This window comes from Pan troglodytes, chromosome 12, assembly GCF_028858775.2.
Source record: "Pan troglodytes isolate AG18354 chromosome 12, NHGRI_mPanTro3-v2.0_pri, whole genome shotgun sequence".
Lineage (NCBI taxonomy): Eukaryota > Metazoa > Chordata > Mammalia > Primates > Hominidae > Pan > Pan troglodytes.
In genome coordinates this window covers 58,629,037-58,656,457 of record NC_072410.2, presented here as the reverse complement: position 1 = coordinate 58,656,457, position 27,421 = coordinate 58,629,037, and the positions used below count along the sequence as shown (strand labels likewise).

General features: G+C 41.0%; 1 protein-coding gene and 1 long non-coding RNA gene across 6 annotated transcripts in view; both read right to left on the bottom strand.

The window, feature by feature from the left end:
* Positions 1–20,789, bottom strand: part of LOC134807899 (uncharacterized) — a 57,241-nt gene extending 36,452 nt beyond the window's left edge. Inside the window, exons 1-3 of the long non-coding RNA XR_010149484.1 lie at positions 20,654–20,789; positions 10,768–10,890; positions 8,716–8,889 (exon numbers count right to left, since the gene is read on the bottom strand). This is a non-coding gene — a long non-coding RNA (uncharacterized LOC134807899). The remainder of the gene's footprint in view (positions 1–8,715; positions 8,890–10,767; positions 10,891–20,653) is intronic.
* A 2,404-nt stretch (positions 20,790–23,193) lies between these two features.
* Positions 23,194–27,421, bottom strand: part of PELI1 (pellino E3 ubiquitin protein ligase 1) — a 53,015-nt gene continuing 48,787 nt past the window's right edge. For all 5 annotated transcript variants that reach the window (XM_063789776.1, XM_016948631.4, XM_063789778.1 and 2 more), the window contains 3 exons: positions 26,743–26,940; positions 26,455–26,643; positions 23,194–25,598 (listed from right to left, as the gene is read on the bottom strand). In XM_063789776.1, the coding sequence (XP_063645846.1) occupies positions 25,032–25,598; positions 26,455–26,643; positions 26,743–26,940 (954 nt within the window). In that variant the 3' untranslated portion in view covers positions 23,194–25,031. The remainder of the gene's footprint in view (positions 25,599–26,454; positions 26,644–26,742; positions 26,941–27,421) is intronic.

The window sequence follows — 27,421 nt, the reverse complement described above, 5'->3', positions numbered from 1 at the left end:
TTACTTGAAAAGGGTTTTCAAATCTTTTTGAGCTATAGCATTAGAATTTTGCTAAACTAAATGATATTCATTGCATATGATAATCTAAATCATCCGCAAATAAGATATAATGCTAAGACATTAATTACTAATCATGAGTTTAAGCTTACATGCTTTTAACTTCAGAAAACAAAAGGTATTTAGATACACTAAAAATGTTCTGTTCCACATTAAAAAATTGTTCGATTAGAAAAGCCTATGTTTCAGGCCGGGCGGGATGGCTCACGCCTGTAATCCTAGCACTTTGGGAGGCCGATGCGGGTGGATTGCCTGAGCTCAGGAGTTCAAGATCATCCTGGGCAACATAGTGAAACCCCGTCTCTACTAAAATACAAAAAATTAGCCGGTTGTGGCGGCGTGCACCTGCAGTCCCAGCTACTCGCAAGGCTGAGGCAGAATTGCTTGAACCTGGGAGGCGGAGGTTGCAGTGAGCCAAAATTGCACCACTGTACTCCAGCCTGGGCGACACAGCGAGACTCCATCTCCAAAGATTCATAAATTCAAGTTGGTACTTGACTGAGAGTTAAAAATTGCTTACTTTTTCGATTTTCACCATAAATTAAGGTTACAAAGAGTTAAAATTCTAACACATGGTAACTAAAACTAAAGAAGGAAAACAATTCTACATACAGAATATAGCAGGAAAGTAAGATGTGTTTTTAATAAGGAAGGTTATAAGAAAGACATGAGGCTGGGCACGGTGGCTCATGCCTGTAATCCCAATACTTTGGGAGGCCGAGGCAGGCTGGGTGTGGTGGCGGGCACCTGTGATCCCAGCTACTTGGTAAGCTGAGGCAGGAGAATCACTTGAACCCTGGAGGCAGAGGTTGCAGTGAGCCGAGATCGTGTCATTGCACTCCAGCCTGGGCATCAATAGCGAGACTCCATCTCAAAAAACAAAAAACAAAAAAACTTCCAGAACTCTAATATAAACCTGACAGGTTCACGAAGATTGCTAACCCAACATTAAGCAGAACAAGATTCAATTTCATGGGACTGAACTGATGGAGTAGTGAAATTATTTTCATGTCCTTTTGTTTAAAACATTGCTGATTATGTCTGGACACAGTGGCTAATGCCTGTAATCCCAGCACTTTGGGAGGCCAAGGCGGGTGGATCACCTGAGGTCAGGAGTTTGAAACCAGCCTGGTCAACATGGTGAAACTCTGTCTCCACTAAAAATACAAAAATTAGCCAGGCATGGTGGTGGGTGCCTCAAATCCCAGCTACTTGGGAGGCTGAGGCAAGGAGAATTGCTTGAACCCGGGAGGCAGAGGTTGCAGTGAGCCGAGATCAAGCCACTGCACTCCAGTCTGGGCGACGAGAACAAAACTCCATCTCAAAAAAAAAAAAAAAAAAAAAAAAAAGTCCAGGCAAGGTGCCTCATTCATGCTTGTAATTCCAGCACTTTGGGAGGCTGAGGTGGGTGAATCACAAGGCCAGAAGATTGAGACCATCCTGGCTAGCATGGTGAAACTCCGTCTCTACTACAAATACAAAAAATTAGACGGGCGTGGTGGCACGCTCCAGTAATCTCAGCTACTCAGGAGGCTGAGGCAGGAGAATCGCTTGAACCCAGGAAGCGGAGGTTGCAGTGAGCCAAGATCACGCTGCTGCACTCCAGCCTGGGAGAGAAAGTAAGACTCCATCTCAAAAAAAAAAAAAAAAAAAAAAATTGCTGATGCTTTTTATGTTTTGTTTTCCAGAGTCAAGATATATTAGCTTTTGAGTTATTTATGGCCAACAGCAATCGGGTAAAGTATACCTTTTTTTTTTTTTTTTGAGTTGGAGTCTTGCTCTGTCACTCAGGCTGGAGTGCACTGGCACAATCTTGGCTCACTGCAACCTCTGCCTCCAGGGTTCAAGCGATTCTCCTGCCTCAGCCTCCCAAGTAGCTGGGATTAGCCCACCACAACACCTGGCTTATATTTGTATTTTTAGTAGAAATGAGGTTTCAGCATGTGTTCCAGCTGGTCTCGAACTCCTGACCTCAGGTGGTCCACTGGCTTGGCCTCCCAAAGTGCTGGGATTACAGGTGTCAGCTGCCATGCCTGGCCAGGTAAAGTATACTTTTGTGAAGAAATTGAGACATTTACCTTTCTCTTTACCTGTCTTCTCTGGAATTCAGAAACTATTCATGAATATCCTTGTTTTCTAGTAATATAGTAATTTGCATAAGTTCAATAAGAATTTGGGGTTTTTTTTGTAACAGGACACAGTTGGAGACACTGGTAATTTTACCAAGGCGTTGACTGGAATAATATATTTTAGATATCACCAGTCTTTGAGGGATCGAAATTGACTTTAGAAAGCCAATAGACTTAGAAAAAGACTGACCTGGTACCTTGCCTACACAGTTTTCTTACAAGATTCCTGACCTTGTGGTAAGTAAAGAATGTCACTTTCTGACAGGCCCAGGAACTTCAAGATATTTTGAGACCTTGAGAAGGGAGGAACTCACCTGATTTGTACAGGTATTACAGGCATAGTCTGATAGTGAATTCTTGGCTTGGCTTTGTAGCCTCAAGAGGCTTTTAAAAGTCTAATTCTTTATGGAAATGTTCCAGCAAAGCCAATTTAAAAGGAGACTATGGCCAATCAGTATTCTTGTTGAACTTTATGTAAATAATCAGGCAAAGTATAGTAAGACTAAAACTTATTTTACAAGTAAATTGGTCTTACTATGATTTATCTTTGATAAAATGGGGGAACTGGAAGAGAAAAATTGTATTTTAATTGTATGCCTACTGTTAGATTTTAGCCCTGACCATTGTTTTTGACTTTTTATTGTTTACCTAAAATTTGGATTGAATTTGGAATTATTTTCTGGCTACAACAAGACTCTTAACAAAACACCCTGGATTTAATTTTCTTCTTGATGTTTTTAGTTGGCTCCCTAATGGAATAGTTTCTTTTTGTTATTGTTCTGTCATCCGAATTCTCTTTTTGATTATAATCCTTCTGCACATTATATTTCTAGTATTCAAATTATTAATGCTATATATCTCTCATTGTTTTATTTCTGAGAAAATTAAAATCATGATATTCCAAAGACTAAAGATGATTCAACAAGTGATAATAGCTATATAAATCAATGATTTGACTGAGGTCTCTTGCCAGTCTCTGATTCTATCACAATTCAGCTTTTGGGCGCTCTTAAGATTTCTTCCCTAAGATGTGTCCTCCTTATCTCTGATGTAAGACAGGACTATATGGGAATGAGTCTTCCCAGTGACAAGGAACACTTTGACACTCAGACTTTCATCATCGATGCTTTCAAGAAAAAAGATTTTTGATCAAAAGGGGGAAATGAAAAAAGAAAAGAAACTTAATCTGAGGAATGCAAGCCTCCTTTAAATGATCGGGAACAGATAGGCACTGAAATATGATGACAGTCACATCCCATCTCCCCCCTCAGCTGTGCCCTTGAGTTTAGTAATCATTTCATAGTTGCCTGCTGTATGGACTCTAGATGGAGTGTTTCCAGCAATAGCTATAAATTAATCTAGTAATGCCATATCCTGGACACCATAACTCATACCCTTTTGTACAACAACGTATAACCAATCACGTATCAATGTTACTTCTGTAAACCAGTGAGAATTCCTGACCAAAAACTTTTGTAAATTGCCCCCTCTCCTGGTTCATCCTTTTTTCTTTAAGACTTTGAGCCTCTCCTTCTCCTCTGGAGCACTTCCTAGTGTTTCCCAGGCTGCAGTCCTCAACCTTGGGCCAAACAAACTCAGCCTATATTAATTTTGCCTCAGTTTCTTTCTTTAGGTTGACAGACTCTTAGTATCTCCCAGGGGCTCCCCTTCTCTTGCCCTTGAAAAATAGGACCTCAGAAATTTAACTGGGCACATGGTCATCCACAATAAAGACTATATTTATCAGCTTCTCTTGTGGCTCGATGTGCCATGGGACTAAGCTATGGTCAATGGATTTAAGTAGAAGTGGCATATGTAACCACCTGATAGATTCATCTTGCTCACTGTCCAGATAGAGCCAATTATAAGACAGGGGAATTGCAATAGAGAAAGAGTTTAATTCACAGTGCTGGCTGAACAGGAGACCAGAGTTTTATTATTATTCAAATCAGCCTCCCTGAAAATTCCAAGGCTAGAATTTTTCAAGGATACTTTGGAGGGCCAGGGAATGGGTGCTGCTGATTAGTTGGGGGTGCAATCATAGGGATGTGGAAAATAGTTTTCTTTCAGGTGAGGCCACAAGACTGCTTGATGGGTCTGCATGGAACCATTGTGGTCAGAAATGCAAACCTGAAAAGACATCTCAAAAGGCCAATCTTAGGTTCTACAATAGTGATGTTATCTGCAGGAGTAATTGAGGAAGTTGTAAATCTTGTGACCTCTGGAATAATGGCTGGTAATTGTTTACATAGACACTTTAGCAGAATTCATGCTCCTGTTATCCTCCTACCCTGGTGGTCTTTTATTAGCTTTACAAAGACAGTTTAGATTTGGGGAGGGGCTATTATCATTTAAGTTATAAACTAAATGTTTCCCAAAGTTAGGTTGGCCCAAGCCCAGGAATGATTAAGGGCAGTTTGGAGATTAAAGGAAAGATGGGGATTGGTTAGATCTCTTTTTTTTTTTTTTTTTTTTTTTTGAGAGGGAGTCTTGCTGTGTAGCCCAGGCTGGAGTACAGTGATGTGATCTTGACTCACTGCAAGCTCCACCTCCTGGGTTCACACCATTCTCCTGCCTCAGCCTCCCGAGTAGCTGGGACTACAGGCGCCTGCCACCATGCCTGGCTAATTTTTTTTGTATTTTTAGTAGAGACGGGGTTTCACCGTGTTAGCCAGGATGGTCTCAATCTCCTGACCTTGTGATCTGCCCGCCTCGGCCTCCCAATGTGCTGGGATTACAGGCATGAGCCACTGCGCCTGGCCAATTAGATCTCTTTTACTGTCATTAATTTTCTCATTGTTATAATTTTTGCAAAGATGGTTTCATTATCATCTTTATTTCAAAGTTAAACTATAAACTAAATTTCTCCCAAAGTTAGTTTGGCCTGTGCCCAGGAATGAACAAAGGCAGTTTCATGCGCGTCCTTGTGAAGAGACCATCAAACAGGCTTTGCGTGAGCAATAAAGCTTTTAATTACCTGGGTGCAGGTGGGCTGAGTCCAAAAAGAGAGTCAGAGAAGGGAGATAAGGGTGGGGCCATTTTATAGGATTTGGGTAGATAAAGGAGAATTACAGTCAAAGGGGGATTGTTCTCTGGCGGGCAGAGTGGGGGTCACAAGGTGCTCAGTAGGGGAGCTTTTGAGCCAGGATGAGCCAGGAGAAGGAATTTCACAAGACAATGTCATCAGTTAAGGCAGGAACAGGCCATTTTCACTTCTTTTGTGGTGGAATGTCATCAGTTAAGGCAGGAACCGGCCATCTGGATGTGTACGTGCAGGTCACAGGGGATATGATAGCTTAGCTTGGGCTCAGAGGCCTGACATTCCTGTCTTCTTATATTAATAAGAAAAATAAAACGAAATAGTGGTAAAGTGTTGGGATGGTGAAAATTTTTGGGGGTGGTATGGAGAGATAATGGGCGATGTTTCTCAGGGCTGCTTCCAGCGGGATTAGGGGCGGTGTGGGAACCTAGAGTGGGAGAGATTAAGCTGAAGGAAGATTTTGTGGTAAAGGGGTGATATTGTGGGGTTGTTAGAAGAAACATTTGTCGTGTATAATTATTGGTGATGGCCTGGATACGGTTTTGTATGAATTGAAAAACTAAATGGAATAAGAGGAGGAGAAAAACAGGTATAAAAGGTCTAAGAATTGGGAGGACCCATGACATCTGATTAGAGAGTGCCTAAGGAGATTCAGCATAGTCCTGCCAGCAAAGATTATTTATTTACTTCAAGAGTTTAGAGTGGCAGTTTGGGGATAGCACCAGGAGATATCAGCTGTGATGGCTTGGAGAAACAGTGTAAACCGGCAGTGTAAACAAGAGCAGGGCGTGTATGAGTAGTTGAGAATGGTGAATAGGAGTGTCAGGCCTCTGAGCCCAAGCCAAGCCATCGCATCCCCTGTGACTTGCACGTATACATCCAGATGGCCTGAAGTAACTGAAGATCCACAAAAGAAGTAAAAATAGCCTTAACTGATGACATTCCACCATTGTGATTTGTTTCTGCCCCACCCTAAGTGATCAATGTACGTTGTAATCTCCCCCACCCTTAAGAAGTTACTTTGTAATCTCCCCCACCCTTAAGAAGTTTCTTTGTAATTCTCCCCACCCTTGAGAATGTACTTTGTGAGATCCACGCCTGCCCGCAAAACATTGCTCTTAACTTCACCGCCTATCCCAAAACCTATAAGAACTAATGATAATCCACCAACCTCTGCTAACTCTCTTTTCAGACTCAGCCCACCTGCACGCAGGTGATTAAAAGCTTTTATTGCTCACACAAAGCCTGTTTGGTGGTCTCTTCACACGGACGCGCATGAAAAGGAGCGTGACTAGACAGAAGATAGGATGACAAGTTTTTTTGGGGCACAGTCTAAGTTGGTCTGGTGTCTGGAATGAGACTGGGGCCTAATAAAAAGGAGCGTCTATATAGGAGCTCAAATGGGCTGTACCTTGTAGCATTCTGAGGACAGGTCTGACTTCTGAGAAGGGAAAGTGATAAAAGTATTGTCTATTCTTTTTTAAGTTGGTGGCTGAGATTGGTGAGGTGTGTTTTTAAAAGACCTTTAGTCTGTTCTACTTTTCTTGAAGATGGAGGACCGTAAGGGATATAAAGGTTTCAATGAATACTAAGAGCCTGAAAAACTGCTTGGCTGATTTGACTAATAAAGGCTGGTCTGTTATCAGACTGTATAGAGGTGGGAAGGCTAAACTGAGGAATTATGTCTGACAGAAGGGAAGAAATGACTGTGGTGGCCTTCTCAGACCCTGTGGGAAAGGCCTCTACCTATCCAGTGAAAGTGTCTACCTAGACTAAGAGGTATTTTAGTTATCTGACTTGGGGCATGTTGAGTAAAGCTAATTTGCCAGTCCTGGGTGGCGGCAAATCCTCGAGCTTGATGTGTAGGGAAGGGAGGGGGCCTGAATAATCCCTGAGTAGTAGTAGAATAGCAGATGGAACACTGAGGAGTTATTTCCTTGAGGATGGATTTCCACAATGGAAAGGAAATGAGAGGTTCTAAGAGGCGGGCTAGTGGCTTGTACTATAGCATAGCCTGCCTTTGCTTGTATGTGGCGATTAGGCCTGGTGGAACTGCCATCAATAAATCAAGCATGATCAGGGTGAGGAACAGGAAAGAAGGAAATATGGGGAAATGGGGTGGATGTCAGGTGGATCAGAATGATACAGTCATGAGGGTCAGGTGTGGTATCAGGAATAATGTGGGAGGCCAGATTGAAGTCCGGGCCAGGAACAATGGTAATGTAGGACTTAACAAAGAGTGAGTACAGCTGAAGGAGCCGGGGAGCAGAAAGTATATGTGTCAGGTATGAGGAAGAAAATACATTTTGGAAGTTATGAGAAATGTAGAGAGTGAGTTGAGCATAGTTTGTGATTTTTAGGGCCTCTAACAGTATTAAAGCAGTGGCAGCCGCTGCATGCAGACATGAGGGCTAGGCTAAAACAGTAAGGTCAAGTTGTTTGGACAGAAAGGCTACAGGGTGCGGTCCTGGCTCTTGTGTAAGAATTCTGACCGCACTAACCATACCTAGGAAGGAAAGGAGTTGTTGTTTTGTAAGGGATTGAGGTTTGGGAGATTAACTGGACATGATCAGCAGGGAGAGCACGTGTGTTTTTATGAGAATTATGCCGAGATAGGTAACAGATGAGGATGAAATTTGGGCTTGACTGAAGTAATGGGGGCTGTCTGTGAAGCTTTGCGGCAGTACAGCCCAGGTAATTTGCTGAGCCTAATGGGTGTCAGGGTCAGTCTAAGTGAAAGCGAAAAGAGGCTGGGATGAAGGGTGCAAAGGAGTAGTAAAGAAAGCATGTTTGAGATCTAGAACAGAATAATGGGTTGTAAAGGGAGGTACTGAGGACAGGAGAGTATATGGGTTTGGCACCACGGGGTGGATAGGCAAAACAATTTGGTTGATAAGGCGCAGATCCTGAACTAACCTGTAAGCCTTGTCTGGTTTTAGGACAGGTAAAATGGGCGAATGGTAAGGAGAGTTTAAAAGCCTTTAAAAGGCCATGCTGTAACAGGTGAGTGATAACAGGCTTTAATCTTTTTAAAGTGTGCTGTGGGATGGGATATTGGCATTGAGCGAGGTAAGCGTGATTAGGTTTTAATGGGATGGTAAGGGGTGCATGATCGTCACTAAGGAGGGAGTAGAGATGTCTTATACTTGTGGGTTAAGGTGGGGAGATACAAGGGGAGGATGTGAAGGAGGCTTTGAACTGGGGGAAAAGGTGGCAATGAGGTGTGGCTGTAGCCCAGGAATATTCAGGGAAGCAGATAATTTAGTTAAAGTGTCTCGGCCTAATAAGGGAACTGGGCAGGTGGGGATAACTAAAAAGGAGTGCGTAAAAGAGTATTGTCTAAGTTGGTACCAGAGTTGGGGAGTTTTAAGAGGTTTAGAAGCCTGGCCGTCAATACGCACAACAGTTACAGAAGCAAGGGAAACAGGCACTTGAAAACAAGGTAATGTGGAGTAGCCTCCGTATTGATTAAGAAGGGGACAGACTTACCCTCCACTGTGAGAGTTACCTAGAGCATCTGTGATGGTCCTGTAGGCTTCTGAGGCTATCAATCTTCAGCTGCTAAGCCAAGAAGATCTGGGAAGGAGTCATTCAGAGAGCCTTGGGCCAGGGGCTCTGGAAGTGGCTGCCGGTGAGTTGAACAGTCCGATTTTCAGTGGGGTCCTGCACAAATGGGACACGGCTTAGGAGGAATTGCGCGCTGTGGGCATTCCTTGGCCCAGTGGCCAGATTTCTGGCACTTGTGGCAAGCTCCTGGGGGAGGAGGAGGTTCTGGAGGAATCCCTGGCAGCTGCGGTTCAGGCGTTTGGAGTTCTTGTGTGCTGGAGATGTGGCTGGGGTTTGTCTCACAGTGGAGGCAAGGAATTGCAACTCAGAAATATGTTGCTACTTGGCTGCCTCCACTCTATTACTGTACACCTTGAAGGTGAGGTTAATTAAGTCCTGTTGTGGGGTTTGAGGGCCGGAATTTAATTTTTGGAGTTTTATTTAATGTCGGGAGCGGATTGGGTAATAAAATGTATATTGAGAATAAGATGGCCTTTTGACCTTTTAGGGTCTAGAGCTGTAAAGCGTCTCAGGGTTGCTGCCGAATGAGCCATGAACTGGGCTAGGTTTTTCATATTTGATGAAAGAGCCTAAATGCTCACTGATTTGGGAGAGGTCTGATAAAGAAAAAGGAGCATTAACCTTGACTATGCCTTTAGCTTCAGCCACCTTTTTAAGAGGAAATTGCTGGGCAGGTGGGGGAGGGCTACTTACGGAATGAAACTGTAAACTGGACTGGGTGTGAGGAGGGGAGGTGATAAAAAGATTATAGGGTGGAAGAGCAGAGGCTGAGGAAGAATTGGGACCTAGCTCAGCCTGGCAAGGAGCAGACTGGGGAGGAAGGGAGAGGTCACATGGGTCTGTAGAAAAGGAAGATTAGAAAGACTCAGCGACACTTGGGGTTGGGACTGAGGGGACAGGCGGGAGGGAAAGAAGGAAGATTTGGGACGAGTTGCACTGGGCACAGAGACTAGGGAGGGACCGATGTGTAAAAGAATGCCTGGACGTCAGGCATCTCAGACCGTTTGCCTATTTTACGACAAGAATCATTTAGATCTTGCAGGATGGAAAAATTGAAAGTGCCGTTTTCTGGCTATTTGGAACTACTGTCGAGTTTGTATTGGGGTCAAGTGGCATTGCAGAAGAAAATAAGGCATTTAGCTTTTAGGTCAGGTGTGAGTTGAAGAGGTTTTAAGTTCTTGAGAACACAGGCTAAGGGAGACGAAGGAATGGAGGGTGGAAGGTTGCCTATAGTGAAGGAGGCAAGCCCAGAGAAAAGAGAGAGTAGAGACACGGAGGGAAGGGGTTTGGGGGTTCTTACCCTCCAGAAAAGCAGGAAAGGGGTTGGGGCACAGAAATAAGGGGTTGAGGCGCAGAGATAAGAGGTCAGGGCACGGAAATAAGGGATTGGGGCACAGAGATAAGATAAGGCAGGAACCGGCCATCTGGATGTGTACGTGCACATCACAGGGGATATGATGGCTTAGCTTGGGCTTAGAGGCCTGACAGGCAGCTTGGAGGTTAAAGGCAAGATGGAGTCGGGTTAGGTCAGATATCCTTTACTGTCATATTTTCTCACTGTTATAATTTTTGCAAAGGCAGTTTCATATATGTCCCTCTTCTGATCCTTCCTCCTGTTGGCTGAATGCAAACAAAATGAATGGAGCTGGAGAAATTGTATTGAACTATGACATAGAAGCCAAACACCAAGGATGGCAAAGCAAGGAGCTAAAAATAATCTGGATTCCTGACATCATAGACCTCCATTCTGGCCTTATTCATCTACCTGGATTTTTATGTAAGAGAGCAATTAACCTCTTTCCCATTTAAGCAATTCTTACTTGGGCTTTTCCGTCATTTGTAGCCAAACACAACTAATATGATAATATTGGGCTAATCTAACTGTCTCACACCCCAATATGGGGAGTTCTAAATGCTGATGATCAAATTACATGACTAAGCAGATCAGTTCCGATATCAGGTATGTTCACCAACCTCAACTGGGCCCTCAGTGCTGCATAGCAGTCTCTCCAGTTTTCTCTGGTAGCCACTTCAGCCATTTATGCTCCTCAAACTTTTCACTTCTCCTTCTCCCACTTCTCAGCAGTTGACCTCTGCCTATTTCAGAGGGCACATATAAGAAACCATTAGATAAGAACTTACCCCTTCAGGCTGGGCGCAGTGGCTCACGCCTGTAATCTCAGCACTTTGGGAGGCTGAGGTGGGCGGATCATGAGGTCAGGAGATCGAGACCATCCTGGCTGACATGGTGAAACCCCGTCTCTACTAAAAAATACAAAAAATTAGCCGGGTGTGGTGGCAGGTGCCTGTAGTCCCAGCTACTTGGGAGGCTGAGGCAGGAAAATCACTTGAACCCAGGAGGTGGAAGCTTCAGTGAGCCCTCTCCCTCTCCTTTTCTTCCCAACCATAGTCAAACTACTTGACTTTTCTGAGTCCACTTCTTCATCCTTAAGGGTCTTCTCAAAACCTCTGAAGTATGGCTTTAGCTTCTGTCACTCCATGAAAATGCTGTCAAGGTTGCCAACTTCCCTTGTAGCTAAATCTACTGGACATTTCTCAGTCCTCAGCTTACTTTGCTCCTCAGTAATGTGACATCGCAAACCATCTCTCCTTAAATGATTCTTGCCTCTTGGCTTGTGTGCCATTGATCTCTTCTGGTTTTCTATCTCTTTTTCTTTCTGACAGCTCTTCCCCTTGGTCTTTGTTATGGGTTTCTTTTCTTTCATCCTTCCCCTTAAATGTTAATCTCAGTCTAATCCTAATCACCCCACCCTAATCCTCGTATTATGCAAAGGAATTTTCTACTTGGCCGGCGCCATATTTTCTGCTCCTTACTGTACATGTGGTCGGCAAGAAAAACGGAAGATGGAGCCGCCATGTTGAACATGCCAACCCACAGGTAGCCTTTCCCTATTGGCACAGCTGCCAGCATTCACCCGTGCAAGCTTCCAGCTTGCCTTTGTATGTCTGCAGCTTTATTTTACAGGCTGCACTCTGTTAGAAAAGAAAATGATTTGTGGGCTGCTTTTCATTAAAAGGAAAACCTTATCTAGGACTTTCTTACTGTCACTATCTGCCTAAATAATTTCTTTTTAACTCCTATATCAAAACCACCATCCATCTAATTGCCTAAGCCTGTCACGGATACACTTTCATCTAAACAATCATAAAGCCCTGCCAAGTTTACTTTTACTTATGTTACATATGTTTCAGACCCATTCATCTCTCTCCATTCCTACTGCTACTTCCCTTATTCCAGTTCCCCATCATCGTTCATTTGGGCTATTCTATAACTTTCTGACTCTCTGCCTCCAGTCTTCCACACCCATTCTCCACAGTACAGCCACAGTGATCTTTCAAACGTGGTAATTTATTTATTTGAGACAGAGTTTCCCTTTTGTCACCCGGGCTGGAGTGCAGTGGTGTGATCTCTGCTCACTACAACTTCTGCCTGCCAGGTTCAAGTGATTCTCCTACCTCAGATTCCTGAGTAGCTGGCCTTACAGGTGCCCGCCACCACGCCTGGATAATTTTTGTATTTTTAGTAGAGACAGGGTTTCACCTTCTTGGCCAGGCTGGTCTTGAACTCCTGACCTTAGGTGATCCACCCGCCTCGGCCTCCCAGTGTGCTGGGATTATGGGTGTGAGCCACCGCGCCTGGCCTGAAGCATTGAGATTTAATCACACCATTCTCTGATTCCTTATGGCCCATAGGATAAAGCTCAACATCTAGACTTGTCTTACAAAAGCCTGTCCATGTGTCTTCTGCCTGTGTCTTTGGCCTCTTTTCTTGCCACTCACCTCCTTTTACTCTCCATTTACCCACATTCAATTCCATTTTCTCAAGTATGCACTACTCTCTATTGGTGCTGAGTCACTGCAAAAACTAAGACATTCCTTCTGCTGGGAATCCTCTTCCCACTGTCCCCACCTGCCACTCTGCCCCCATCTTTAGCTATCTCCCTTTTCCTTCAAGTCCCTGATTCCTATCATTTCCTTTTACAGCATCTTCTCTGATTTCCAGAGTCTGGTTCAGTGCCCCTTCTATGTGCTCCCAAAGGTCTTCTTCCTCTTTTTTAAAATTAATTTTTAATTTTTGTGGGTACATAATAGGTATATGGATTTATGGGGTACATGAGATACTTTGATACAGGTGTGTTAATATGTAATAATTGTATCAGGGTAAATGGAGTATCCATCACCTCAAGCATTTATTCTTTGTGTTACAGACAATCCAATTTTGCTATTTTAGTTATTTTTAAATGTACAATTATTTTTTACTATAGTCACCAGGTTGTGCTAGCAAATACTAGGTCTTATTCATTCTTTCTATTTTTTGTACGCATTAACCATCCTCACTTCTCCCCCATATCCCCACTACCCTTCCCAGCCTCTGGTAACCATGCTTCTACTATTTCCATGAGTTCAGCTGTTTTAATTTTTAGCTCCCACAAATAAGTGAGAACATGCAAACTTTGTCTTTCTGTGCCTGGCTTACTTCACTTAACATAATGACCTCCAGTTCCATCCATGTTGTTGCAAATGAAAGGGGCTCATTCTTTTTTTATGGCAGATTAGTACTCCATTGTGTATGGGGACCACATTTTCTTTATCCATTAATCTGTTGGTAGACTTGTAGGTTGTTTCCAATCTTGGATATCGTGAACAGTGCTGCAGTAAACATGGGAGTGCAGATATCCCTTCAATATACTGATTTCCTTTATTTTGGGTATATACCCAGCAGTGGGATTACTGGATCGTCTGGTTGTTCTATTTTTAGTTTTTTGAGGAACTTCCAAATTGTTCTCCCAAGATCTTTCCTTCTGCTATAGCACTTACACCATATTGTAATTGCTTATTTACCTTCTGCAAGACTGCAGCATTGTAAGAGTAAGGACCATGTCTATTTTATTCATCTTTGTATTTCCAGAGCCTCTCAGCTCAATATATTTTTACTGAATAAATGAACCCAAAGTAGGTATTCAGTTTTTAATACATGCTTCACTTTCCTAGTGGATAAACATGTCTGTGTAGTCAGGCAATTAAGAAATGTTCTATATAACAACCACTCTCATGGTGACTGAAAAGAAAGAATTCCCCTCTAGACATCTTTAATGATTTTTTTAAAAATCACTAATTTTACCAGAGCATTGTAAATTGTGATACCAAGCAGAAAAAAAAAGATCAAATTAAAATCAGCTCTTGCTTTCCAATTTAAGTTGTCAACAGGCCTCTGTGTTTGAGGTTTCCCCAGGAGTCCCACAGGACAAGGAGAGAGAAAAAGGCTTATCACAACTGTCAGTCTAGACTCTTCCTACTTTACTTCTCAAGAGTGGAGTTCCTCTCCTATCCAGTGATCTTAAGGTTGCTAGAAAATTAAAAATAGTTCTTCAACACATGAAGGATGAAGGCTCCAGTTCTAATCTGCTCAAATATTCAATGAATATTTAACTGCAGGCTGACTGTATGCAAGACATCTTATTTCTCATAATCTCCTCAGGTCTCCTGTAAGTATTTTATTCTCTTGGACAGACCTCCGTTTAAGAAAAGGAGACGCTTACTCTATTGACAAGCCCCCCTAGCCTTTAAGAAGCAGAATAACAGCTGATAGTTTCACTTCCAATCATACCGGTACCAATCATGCTACTAATTTAAAATACCAAAAAAGAGATTTTGGTAATGGCTAATGGAAAGCTGTCATGGGTCAATATATAATTAAATTCCGATACAAATACCAAAAAAAAAAAAAAAAAAGAATTTTGGTATCTTAAATTATCAGATAATTTTGCTCTGAGCTGTTTTTCTAATCAGATTGATTGTGATGTATTGCATTATTCACACTCTTTTATCCATTCATTCCAGTATATATTAGCCCCAATATATGTGTGCAAGATTGCTGGTCATAGGATAGTTTTTCTTCAGGAGAAAATAATTGGTCAACAAAGGGGATCAAATTTTAGATTTATTAACATAATAACTGACTCAAACCCCACTTCAAAAAGAACTGATGATCTGGCATTCCATTAAAAACACAGCATTATCTTCTTGGCACCCATATTAGTTTGCTTAGACACAACACCAGAAAACAAAAAGCAAATGTTGGCATTTCAGAAATGCTGTGTTAGCTGGAAATGAACCATGCAAACAGAAGCACATAAAGAACCTTAAGAGTCAATGTGTTTTTTCCAGCCAGGAAAATAGTGTCACTACATAAGATTCCCTTTTGTTTAATTATACCTAGTTCTCTAAATAAAGCCTTTTATCACCTTTCCACATAAAGGGAAACTTTAAAGAAACAAAGTGACAAAATAGATGTTTTTGAAATATTTTCACTCAGTGAGGTATGAGCTTCTTGTTGCAAACCCTCTCTAGTAGATGCTGGGTCCTGTGGTTACAGATGTACTTACAAATCAGGCCAAGGATATCTGGAAATCCAGGTTAATCAGCAGTCCAAAATGTCAGTCATAACAAACAACAATAATGACAAAGGTCAAATTAATGTAATATTCTCAGAGTAAAAGTGTGTATTTCTCCTTGTTATGTCAATTATTTTGCTCATGTTGCTCCCATTTTGTAGGACATTTCATTGGTCAGCAGGCTTAACTCATCGTAATGAAGGAATGAATGAAAAGGTGAAGATCAACTTTCTATTTTAATTCCCATTATGACAAAACATTTTTGCAGATCAAAAAGATGTTTGAACTAGTGTCACAGATCAACACAGAATTACATTCCAATACAAACTAATAGGAACAAATTCCTTGGAATTTGTTGTTAGAGAATTTGATATGTTGGGTCATTGCTCTGTACTCTGTCCTCCAAACTATATATCCTTTCAAAAGTGTTTCAGCTACAGATAATTTGGATTATCCTTTCCATTAGCCATTGAATGATTAAAAAGCTCCTTAGACTGAGGATAACTTTAAAATACATTTAAGATGCTCCAGCTGGGTACAGTTGCTCACGCCTGTAATCCCAGCACTTTGGGAGGCCGAGTTGGGTGGATCACCTGAGGTCAGGAGTTCGAGACCAGCCTGACCAACATGGAGAAACCCTGTCTCTACTAAAAATACAAAATTAGCCTGGCATGGTGGCACATGCATGTAATCCCAGCTACTTGGGAGGCTGAGGCAGGAGAATTGTTTGAACCCAGGAGACAGAGATTGTGGTGAGCTGAGATTGCGCCACTGCACTCCAGCCCAGGCAACCAGAGCAAAACTTCATCTCAAAAAAAAAAAAAAAAAGCTCCGATTTTGTTTTATTTCAAAGAGCCCACTGAGCTCCCAAAATAAAGAGGCTGTAAATTTGTTAGTCTGTGACCATCTGCTGTTGCAAGTCTAATTCCATACATAGGGCCACCACCAAAGACCCAAGGAACTAAAATAGGGTAGAAGAAGTATTAATTCATTGATGCCAAAGGGTTGAATTACTTTGTTCCCATAGAATGGTAGGTAATGAGATTCATGATCACAGAGCCAAGGAGTTAAAAATAAAAGTATGTTACAAAATGATAGGAAATGCTGGCTTCAGTACAACTGAATCCTCTCCGAAGGGCAAACTGCTTATCTTGATATTTTCTAACTCCCCTCACTCAGTCCCTAGTTTATTTACAGTGAATAACTGCCCATTGTTACCTACTTTGATAAAGGAACATTTAAGGACTGGTATCTGAGGCCAGACTGGATTAAGGCTTGGACCCATGCCTTGTCTGAAGAATTCCTTGTATTTGTGAAATTCCACCCAGACAACATTTTCAATGGTCCTTTTGTATTTAAAGTGGAATTAAAACACTTTGGTAAATAAATATGGCTATATTTGAAATCAGTAGCAATAATGAAACCATAAAAGCAGCTGCAAAGAAACTCTTGATTGTTAGCTCTCAAACTTTAAAAGTCCTATAGCATATACCAAAGCAGAATAACATTCTTTTAATGCTTCTCTGCAAAAGGTTACATCCCAAGAGTCATATCTTTCACTTTAATTTCATCATAACAAGTATCACTTCACAGTTGTATTACCTTTGCAACAAGATACCAACTTTGCATAGTATACTTGATTCAGGGATTCCTGTCACAGTTGAGTTCTTTGAATAAAATCAATGAAAAATAGAATCAACATTTGCATTCATGCAGTATGACTAATATAGAAATGACACTAAGAAACATGTTAGAATTCACACACTCAAGTGAACACTGTTTCTTTCAACCTAGTCACCTTGAGAAGCTATACTTATTCCAGAATTTGGAGGATTTCTTTGGTGGGTGTGTTTATGAGAGAGGAGAGGGAGACAGAGAAAAAGAGGGAGATGGGAGTTGGGGAGAGAGACCAATCTCCAAAAAACTGCTTGTTCTCTCTTCCCCAACCCCTGTGCAAAACAACTTGGGAAGACTCACAGTGGGGGATTCCTCCCACTACCCCTCCGCAGCTGCCACCTGAGCCCATACTACTTTGGGAGCTCCTGGCTGTAGATAGCAGACAGCCTGTGTGAACCATTCATTCTCTTGTCCCTATACACCTGGTCCAATTCAACTCCTGCCCCTCACGATTCCAGATTTTGACAACTTTGTTTTTTGTTTTGAGACAGTCTTGCTCTGTCGCCCAGGCTGGAGTGCAGTGGTGTGATCTCGGCTCACTGCAACCTCTGCCACGCAGGTTCAAGTGATTCTCCTGCCTCAGCCTCCCAAGTAGCTGGAATTACAGGTGCCCGCCACCATGCCTCACTAATTTTCGTATTTTTTAAAGTTGAGACGGGGTTTCACCATGTTGGCCAGGCTGGTCTTGAACTCCTGACCTCAGGTGACCCTCCCCCCGTCTCGGCCTCCCAAAGTGCTAGGATTACAGGCGTGAGGCACTGCGCCAGGGCCCAAATTTAGACAACTTTATGGTCGCTATGGTTCAGGTTACTATTGTTCAACTACTTTGTGAATTGAGAAAGATTTTTTTGAATTGCTTGATAGTATAGTGATTTTAACATTTTAATAAAACATTACCATCTCCATTTCAAATAACTATTTTCCCAAAGGTCATTTGACAAAGAAGCCAATTGAAAGTGAACAGTATCTGAATACATTGCATTCCTGCAGAGGTATGCTAGGCAAAATAACTGTCCTAACTCCATAACAAATAGTAGAGTAAAATAAGAGCCTTGTCATTGAATGAGCACTCATATTAGCTGAATGATTTATAATGATTTATATAGCATACCAAAGGACTGTAAGTGAGTCTACTGGACAACTCTTGATTCTCTTTCCCTGCTTTTGTCTTTCATTTCCAAACTAGGCAGCCTTTTAGTTAAATGAAATCTGAAGCAGATCATTCCTTACATTTGGGAATCATTGTTTACATGACAAGAGTTGATAGTTTTACTCTGCAGACACTTATAATTTAAAAATAAAAACTTAAAATGCAATGTTCTTACCTCTGCTTCAACAAACAAAACATGGAAATATAACTGAGTCTTGGAGGATAGACATAGGCATGGAAGTTCTAATACCAGATCTGTCAATCAGTAATCAGTTCATCTTGGCCTTCATTTCCTCATCTGTAACTTGATGTCCAGGATCCTCTCTGGTTTATATTTTATTATTTTTATTAATAGTTATACAGTAATATGATATAACTTCAGGAAATCTTAATTTTCCCTTTAAATATTGGCTGCTTGTTGTGCCTTTCCTCATTAAAATAGGTTCTTAAAAATTTGAATGTCTGGATGACATCCTTTTTGGCTATCATTGATATTTCTTCTCTTTCTTCCAGGGCAATCCTTTTGTTCTATTCTGGCACCATCGATCTTCTTCTTGTTGCCTTGTCAACTTTCCAGTTAGTGCCACTTTTTGTAGTATCTTCACCTTTTCCCTTCCTATTTTTCAGCCAATGAAAGCATATTTTCTGATCAAATAATAGCTTGTATGTAACCTTTATTCTTCTGACTATTTTTATTAATGCTTCTACTCAGTATTAAGTAGCTTAAAGGTCCAGAGTTCTCAGTTTTCTTCAATCATCCAAGAAATAGTTTTCGAACATCTGTCATGTGCCAGAAGTCATACTTATTTACCAACTCGCAAAAGAATTCCTTCAATGTGTTCCATCATTAAAATGGGGAAGCAACAAAATGTGGCAATTATGTACACACAAATTGGGTGAGACTTCCAAAGTTCAAATTCCAAGTCCCCCAGTTAAAAGACACGTGAATCTCGGGCAAGTTACATTGCTATGGCTGGTTTCCATTGTAAAATGAATGTAACAGTTGTTTCCTCACAGGGATGCTTTGATTTTTAAAATAATATCAGTAATATTCCTATTAGGGTACATTTAGAATAGTGCTTGACACATAGCATACACGCACAGGTTAGCTGTGAGGAATGCTTGTATGCTGTGGCTTAATATTCACACACATAGCCGAGTTGACAATTTAATGTCAACCTAAATAACCCAACATTCCTGTTCCATCATCTAACACAATGCATGGACATGGTATTTTATGGCGATTATTAGGAAAACTCGATCTTTTTTTTTTTTTTGAGACGGAGTCTCGCTCTGTCGCCCAGGCTGGAGTGCAGTGGCGCGATCTCGGCTCACTGCAAGCTCCGCCTCCCGGGTTCACGCCATTCTCCTGCCTCAGCCTCCCAAGTAGCTGGGACTACAGGCGCCCGCCACTACGCCTGGCTAACTTTGTGTATTTTTAGTAGAGACGGGGTTTCACCGTGGTCTTGATCTCCTGACCTCGTGATCCGCCTGCCTCGGCCTCCCAAAGTGCTGGGATTACAGGCGTGAGCCACCGCGCCCGGCCTGGAAAACTCGATCTTATTACTGTTTTTTGTTGATAATTATCAAATACAGGCCTATTTCCTTCAGGGAAACTGGACATTAAAATCTGAACTTATAGGTTTAAGAATTCTGTTTTCCATAAGCACTCAAATATTTTTTCAAAAACTTTAAAAGCAAAGCAGAACTTGTGCTCTGCCACTGCCAAAAAGGATTTGAAGCAGCAAAATATTAAGATTCAAGACAACTGAAGACTGTTTTTTTTTTGTTTTTTTTTTTTTTAAAGGCAAGAGCCAAGGAAAAAGGTGTATATGGCGAGGAAGAAAAACTTTATCAGAATACTTTCGCTAAATGAAGCGATTATAGTTGAAAACAAAACTTCATTTCCTTAGAGGGAAGCCAAAGCAAAGAGAGAACCATGAGACGTGTCCCAACTCTCTATTTCAATGAAAGGAAATTCACCATTCATCAGGAGGGATACTTTTTTGTTTGTTTCTAAGCTAGCGTGGGGTATACAGAGAACACTGATCATAATGGTTGAGAACTTTGATAGTAGTTAAAAGTGGAGATGTCCTTCCTTTGGCAAATGTCGTCTGACAGGTGCCTCAGTCTAATACTCAGGACGGAGTTCCTGATTCCTCCACCGGTGAGCCTCATCCCCCAAACAGTTCTTCCTATAATCTCTACTTCAACAAATGGCAGTTCCATCCTTCTAGTTGCTGAGGCTGATTGAGTGGAGTCATCCTTGATCCCTCTTCTGTCTTTCAAACCCTGTAGCTGATCTGCTAGCAAATGCTGTCAGGTCTGCCTTTAAAACACATTCAGAATCTGATCACTTTTCAAACCACCTCCACTGCCACCACCTTATTCAAACCATGATTTATCTCCAGGATTACTGCAATGTTCTCCCTGATCCCACCTTCAGTGTATTCAGATCCTATTAAAATATGTCACATCAAGTCACTCACCTGCTCAAAACCCTCCAATGTCCCAATCTCATTCAGAATTAAAGCCATAAATCCCAGGGGGCTCTCCATAATCTATTGTCATCCCCATCTCTCACTTAAATTCTGTCGTTTTACTTCTTTGACCTTACCTGCTACTCTTCCTTGATTCATACCACTTGGCATCACACGCCTCTTTGCTATTGTAGAAATATCCCAGACATGCTTCTATTTCAGGGCCCTTGCAAGGGCCTTGTAGAGCTCTCTGCCTAAATGCCCCTCTAAGTGGCCACTCCTTCTCTCTTCAGCTCTTTTAGAGCTTTATTCAAATACCACCTTCCCAGTGGGGCTTTCCCTGGCCTTCCTGTTTGATATTGCAAACACTTCTCCTCCTGCCCCAGCATATGACATTTTGCATCTGCATCTCCTCTTTCTACTTTATTTGCCCCCTCAGCACAGTTCACTATCATATTGTATATATACATATATTTACTTTTTCTTGTTCATTTCTATCTTGTACACTAGAATACAAACACGATGAAGGCAGGGATTTTTTTTTTTTTTTCCCGGCTATATCACCCAGTTTAGGACAGGGCTTGGTGCACAGTGGGTATACAAAAATCTGTTTTAAGAAAGCAGAGGCCAGGCATAGTGGCTCATGCTTGTAAATCCAGCACTTTAGGAGGCCGAGGTGGGTGGATCACTTGGGTCCAGGAGTTCGAGACCAGCCTAGCCAACATGGCAAAACCCCATCTCTATGAAAAATACAAAAATTAGCCAGGTGTGGTGGCGGGCACCTGTAATCCTAGCTACTTGGGGAGGCTGAGGCAGGGAGAATTGCTTGAAGCCAGGAGGCAGAGGTTGCAGTGAGCCAAGATCACACCACTGCACTCCAGCCTGGGCGACAGAATGAAACTCCATCTCAAAAAAAAAAAAAGTAGATAAAATTTGAGGATAAAACATTAAAGAATACTTATATAAGAGTAATTCTGAAAGTGGGGGTGACAGACAGAATAAGAGTTCAGTGATGCAGAGTTTTGCTGTTCTGATTTGCTATAGGGCAGTGCTTAGAGAAAACAGAGAAGGGAATGGAACATAGGTTTATTAACCAGTGGTCTCTAAAGTGTGGTAGCACAGCAGGGTGTGGTGGCTTAACACCTGTAATCTGAGCACTTTGGGAGGCTGAGGCAGGAGGAGTGCTTAAGAGCAGGAGTTTGAGACCAGCCTGGGAAATCTAGTGAGACGGCGTCTCTACTGAAAATGAAAAAAATTAGCCAGGAATGGTGGTGTGTATCTGTAGTCCCAGCTACTCAGGAGGTAGAGGTGGAAGAATTGCTTGAGCCTGGGAGGTTGAGGCTGTGGTGAGCTGTGATTGCACCACTGCAGTCCAGCCTGGGTAACAGAGCAAGACCCTGTCTTAAACAAAAAAAGAAGTGGTAGCACAAGATGATCCATTGCAACCAAGGGCCAAAGTGTTAAGAGTTATGTTGAGCTTATAACCTTAGAGACATAAGTGGACTTTCACCAGTGCCCTCAGTCTGGGTCAGACGGGAAGAAAGTGAAGTGGGACACTCAAATGTTAGAAGTAATTAATCCTAGCACTTTGGGAGGCCAAAGTGGGCGGATCACGAGGTCAGGAGATCGAGAGCATCCTGACCAACATGGTGAAACCCCGTCTCTACTAAAAATACAAAAATTAGCTGGGCATGGTGGCGGGCGCTTGTAATCCCAGCTACTTGGGAGGCTGAGGCAGGAGAATGGCGTGAACCCGGAAGGTGGAGCTTGCAGTGAGCCGAGATCACGCCACTGCACTCCAGCCTGGCGACAGAGTGAGACTCCGTCTCAAAAAAAAAAAAAGTAATTACATACTTACATTATTATTTATTCCTACCCTGCTTTACATGTACTGGAAGACTTTTACATGAGGGAAGTAAGCAAAGAAGGTTGCAAGAGGATAACCTAGTAAAAGAACTCTGATGTCTGAATGGCTTCCCTTCATGTCTTGCTTCATTACCCTAACATTTTAGATAAAGGGAAATTTAATTCCTTGAACAAATTAAGTAGCATTTAAATATAAAGATTACTTTGATAAAAGAGTTAAGCCATAAAGATTATCTTTCTTGAGAATGCATTTAGGAGACCTAAAGACAACTTTTTCTCCTCCTTGGCCAGAATACTGACATTCCCTTAATACAACTGAGTAAGTAAAAGTGTTCTATTAGGCCATGACAAAATAACAGTTCTGCTTGAACAGCAAACACCCAACTGATCATTTAAATTGCCTGAATTTTTAAAACTTGAATTTGATAGAAAATGAGCCAGGTTTTTCCCTGTTAGAAGAGATTGTTTTTACCTGTTAGAAGAAAATGCAGCCAACTTTGGGAAGGGCGTGCAACTTTTATGGTTACGAAGCCACTATTTAAATAGTCTAACATGCAACTTACAGGTGCCAACTCCCTAGCAAGGCTTAACTAAGAAAAGGCCTCAATTATTCAACCACTAACAAAGTTCCTTTATTAATAAGACATGCTTTTAAAAAAGAACCAGAGACTTTAAAGTGTTACATTAAATGCAAACTCTTCATCTATTTCAAATGAGTATTTTTGGAGTGTGGAATAGAGTTGTTCACAGTTTTCACTTCTGGTTTCTCATTCTCGATTATGCAAAAATGAACTCACAGAGACGAATTCAATTATGTATTTTGAAAAGTATTTACTTAGTTTAAATAAATTAATTGCAAATAAAAATTAAGCTACAATATATAGCCTGAATAGAAATGACTAGAACAAATACAACACAGGACTTGCTTTCTTGCATTAGTCACAAAGCATGTGACAATCTAGAAAGCTTCAAAAATCAATTATATTTCTTTGAAAAAGGGGTAACAGCAGTTACTGATACATCACAACTAATAAACTTATAATACAAGTTTCCTGACATGCATTTCCTGAGTGAACCCAAATGATCATTTTTTAAAACAAGGAAGTTTCGACAGTTGAAGTAAAATAAAATAATTCATGGCTTCTAAGCAACAATTTTTGTTTTTTAAAAACCAAAAGAAAATTCAGAACAGTTTTGTAATAGGATAAATTAAAGCTATGCTACCACATATAAAACTTTGCTACAGTCAAATAAGTATTATACAACTTTTCAAACTGAAGGAAAACAAATCAAAATATTAAAAGAAGAGTCTAAAAGTGTACTGGTTTCTACAAGTGTCAAAAAAAGATTTGATGTAGTGCAACTGTTTATACTTGGGGTGCCTTTGAAAAAAGGGTGGGAAGGAGGGGAGAGAAGAAACTTTTCTTGCTTCTGGAAGCAAAAGACATATTGGAATTAGAGAATAAACAGACCGTGCAGTGCGTCACTCCACGCTGCAGTCATTGGTGCTCATCTGCCAACCAAACATTTGCTTAAGTCTCACTGTGGCAATCTCCTTAGGATTCAAACCCAGAGTTAAGGCTGGTCTGCTAAAAACGGGGACACTATTGTCATTCAACCCTTTAGATCTCTAGATTTCCTAATGCCCGAATAGGGCCAAATACAGAATAATTAATTAAGCATTTCTTTTTCCAAAAGCAAATCAAGTCACTCTCCTTTCTTGCTAATTTATACTTTTTCTTATGGGAATGATTTTTTTCTAGAAACAGTGAACAGATGAACCACAGTTTATATCCAAAAAATAAACTTGCCAAATGCTGCTGATACTAAAAACAGATTAGTTATCATGGGAGAAAAATAGATAATCTAGATTAAATTGCATATCCAAAGGAGCATATAAAATGTTTCTTAGCATTAAGTTTTTGTTATAGTACTACGCTCGAGAGAAACATTAAGAAAAAATCTTTCCTGATTATCTTCAATGTGGTTAAAAAGAAACACCTTTCACACGGGTAATTAGTATGAATTTGGTCTTACAAATTACAAAGTATTCTAATTTACCAAATTCCATATTTAGACTGGGGTGGGGAGAGAGGCTCTCTTGTCCTTCTTCCTAACTTTGCAAATCCTTGAGCTAGGTTGCTCACTAAGCTACCATTCACACCAAGGGTGTGACACCATCGTTACCATGCTACTCTATCAAGAACATTCTAAGGTATTTTCTATAATAAAGATAAATAGAAAAAAGTTAATATACATGTCGCTGTATTTTACAATGTTTGCAACAAACTGTAAACTAACATAGTTTGAACCAACAGTACCCTCAGTTATACAAAACAATTTCAGCACTGAGGATAGGTGATTCAAAAACACTAAAAGGAAGGCATCAAATTAGACTATGTCTTTTTCTCCTCAAAATAGATTTTCAAAACTCAGAATTCAGAAGACTGATACTTTCAGAAATTCCTTTGCTTGAGTTTCCCAGATTTTTGCTCAGAAATTGCTACTATTTATTATAAATGTTTTTAAAAATTCTTCATCTTAATGCAAATGACCAGAGCAGAAAAACTGTGACGTGGACAACAGGTTCGAAAACCCAACTCACTTAGCTTATAAATTTATAATGTAGTCCTGCAGGACAATGGTCTGTTAGTCTAGAGGTCCTTGAAAAATAAGTCTGATGTAGCCTTGTTCACCAGCCAACTGATGTGCACAAAAGGGACAGGCTGCATGAAAAGTATGAGTACCATGAGGAAGCGGGATCTGGGACCAATAGGCAGTTGTCTTTTCTGAACACACATGCCCACACGGGCTAAACGCATGGGTTGGAGGGCCGGCGTCCACATAAAATCCAGCTTCACATCCAAGCCACAGAGGAACATAGGGACCGACAGACCTACACATAGGACATTCACGATCTTTTCCATCACGTTCTTCTTTGTTTCCCCAGTTATGATAGCCATGTACATGGCCGCAGTTTAGATATACCCATGGTTGTTTTTCATCTACAACATCTTTCCTCTTCATACTAGGAAATGCTAGTGTGTTGAACCCTACAGGGCACTGAGGTCGTGCTGCATTGATTTCCTGTCTTAAAGCTTCTAAATGCTTCACGGTAGGAGTGTGGGAAAGGCCTTCTGCAGTACGCCATAGCAATGTTGCACCACAGAGGTCAATTAACGAGCCATCTTGTAACTGATTGGTTTCAATTTCCACCTAGAGGAGACAAGAGTTGAAAAACATATTCACCACTCTGTTTTGGATTTTTACATAAGCGTTTTGGTTTTAAGTACTCCTTACTCAAGAAATGAGATTTCCTAGGATTTTCACTAAATATTCAAGAAACTAACAGTAGTTATGAAAAACGTTAAGTTTCAAAATCAAGGATAAACTATGAAACATTAACATATTTCTTTTTAGCCTTATGGTAAAGACAACTTATGATTAAAACATCTGGCTAATCAATAAGTCTAATATTTTTAATGAGGTAAATATGGTCAAAGATATACAGATGGCAACAGAAAAGATCAGAGAGAATGCTGTTTAGTTTAAGAAAGCTTAGGTTTTAAAATATATTAACATGATATGACAGAAGAATGAACTTCCAGAGTTTACTAAAATGCTCTTGTTGCCCAGGCTGGAGTGCAATGGCGCGATTTCGGCTCACCGCAACCTCTGCCTCCCAGGTTCAAGCTATTCTCCTGCCTCAGCCTCCCGAGTAGTTGGGATTACAGGCATGCGCCACCATGCCTGGCTTACTTTGTATTTTTAGTAGAGACAGGGTTTCTCCATGCGGGTCAGGCTGGTCTCGAACTCCTGACCTCAGGTGATCCATCTGCCTCGGCCTCCCAAAATGCTGGGATTACAGGTGTGAGCCACCGCACCTGGCTACTAAACAAAATATTAAAGAGACTGTCCTCTAGTATAGAATTTGGTAGTCAGTGTTTGATAGACTTAGTATTCTGTGTTGGCAGTAGATTTAAGAGTTTTCTGGAATGTATGTAATGCATTCAGTTCTACTCATCCTATGTGTTTATTGTAGCTAATTAAGAAAATACCATTCAGTATTTACCATTTTTCCTCTCTGCTGAGCTGATCTGGTTTCACGTAGGCTAAATACATTTCCACACACCGATATTTCTCTCCATATTCCAGGCTTGGAGTCTTCTGTGAACCCATTGCGTGGATGCATCACAAGAACACCATTAGTGGTCAAGCCATCCATCTGTCCATCTGATGTCTTCCATTTGGCAGCCTTCTCCTAGTAGAAATAATAGCAGTGAGCTTCCAACTTGTAACTTGTAACTTGGAATGAAAGCTAGTATAAAAGAAAGCATCATTTAGAAAAAAAGCTTTTTACCCCAAGAAAGATGTTTTTTGATGAGTCAAATCCTGCAGCATAAATCCGTGCTGTAAAGGGAGGATTCCGTTCACATATGATTCTGCAGGCAAATCTTGATATAGTGCTTTGTACTGACTGTGTATCAGAATTACATTGACTTCCAGGAACCGTGTCAGTTACTACAAAATCAATGGGGCTTTCAGTCGACCGGCCAATCTGAGGGAAAAAAAAATACCTATAAACCCATTCAAAGAACACAGTGGAAAATCCATTCAAGAAGGGCAAAATAAGGAGAAAACATTAGGTCTCTGAAATTTCTAAAGTTGAAGTTTACCATACTTAATGCTGGGGGCATCTATACTCTTGAAAACTAATCAGTCAGACTGTCTCTGATGAAGTAATCACTTAGAGCATAGAATTAAATGAGAACTTACAACAATATACGAAACCCTTAGGGAATGAAGAATTCAGGAATGGCTGAGATTTCTAGATGGCTGCAGATTTTAATTTTAACCCTTTTGGATGGAAATATGTGTATCATGTAGGTTTTTTCTCTTTAGAGATATTTAAAGAGATATTCTACCTTATTTAACAGAATATAGTGAACATATATATATAAGTAAATCTTTTAGGATGACTGCAGAACATTACACTATAAATACCACTTACGTTAAGCTGAAATGCAGTGATGTCTTCA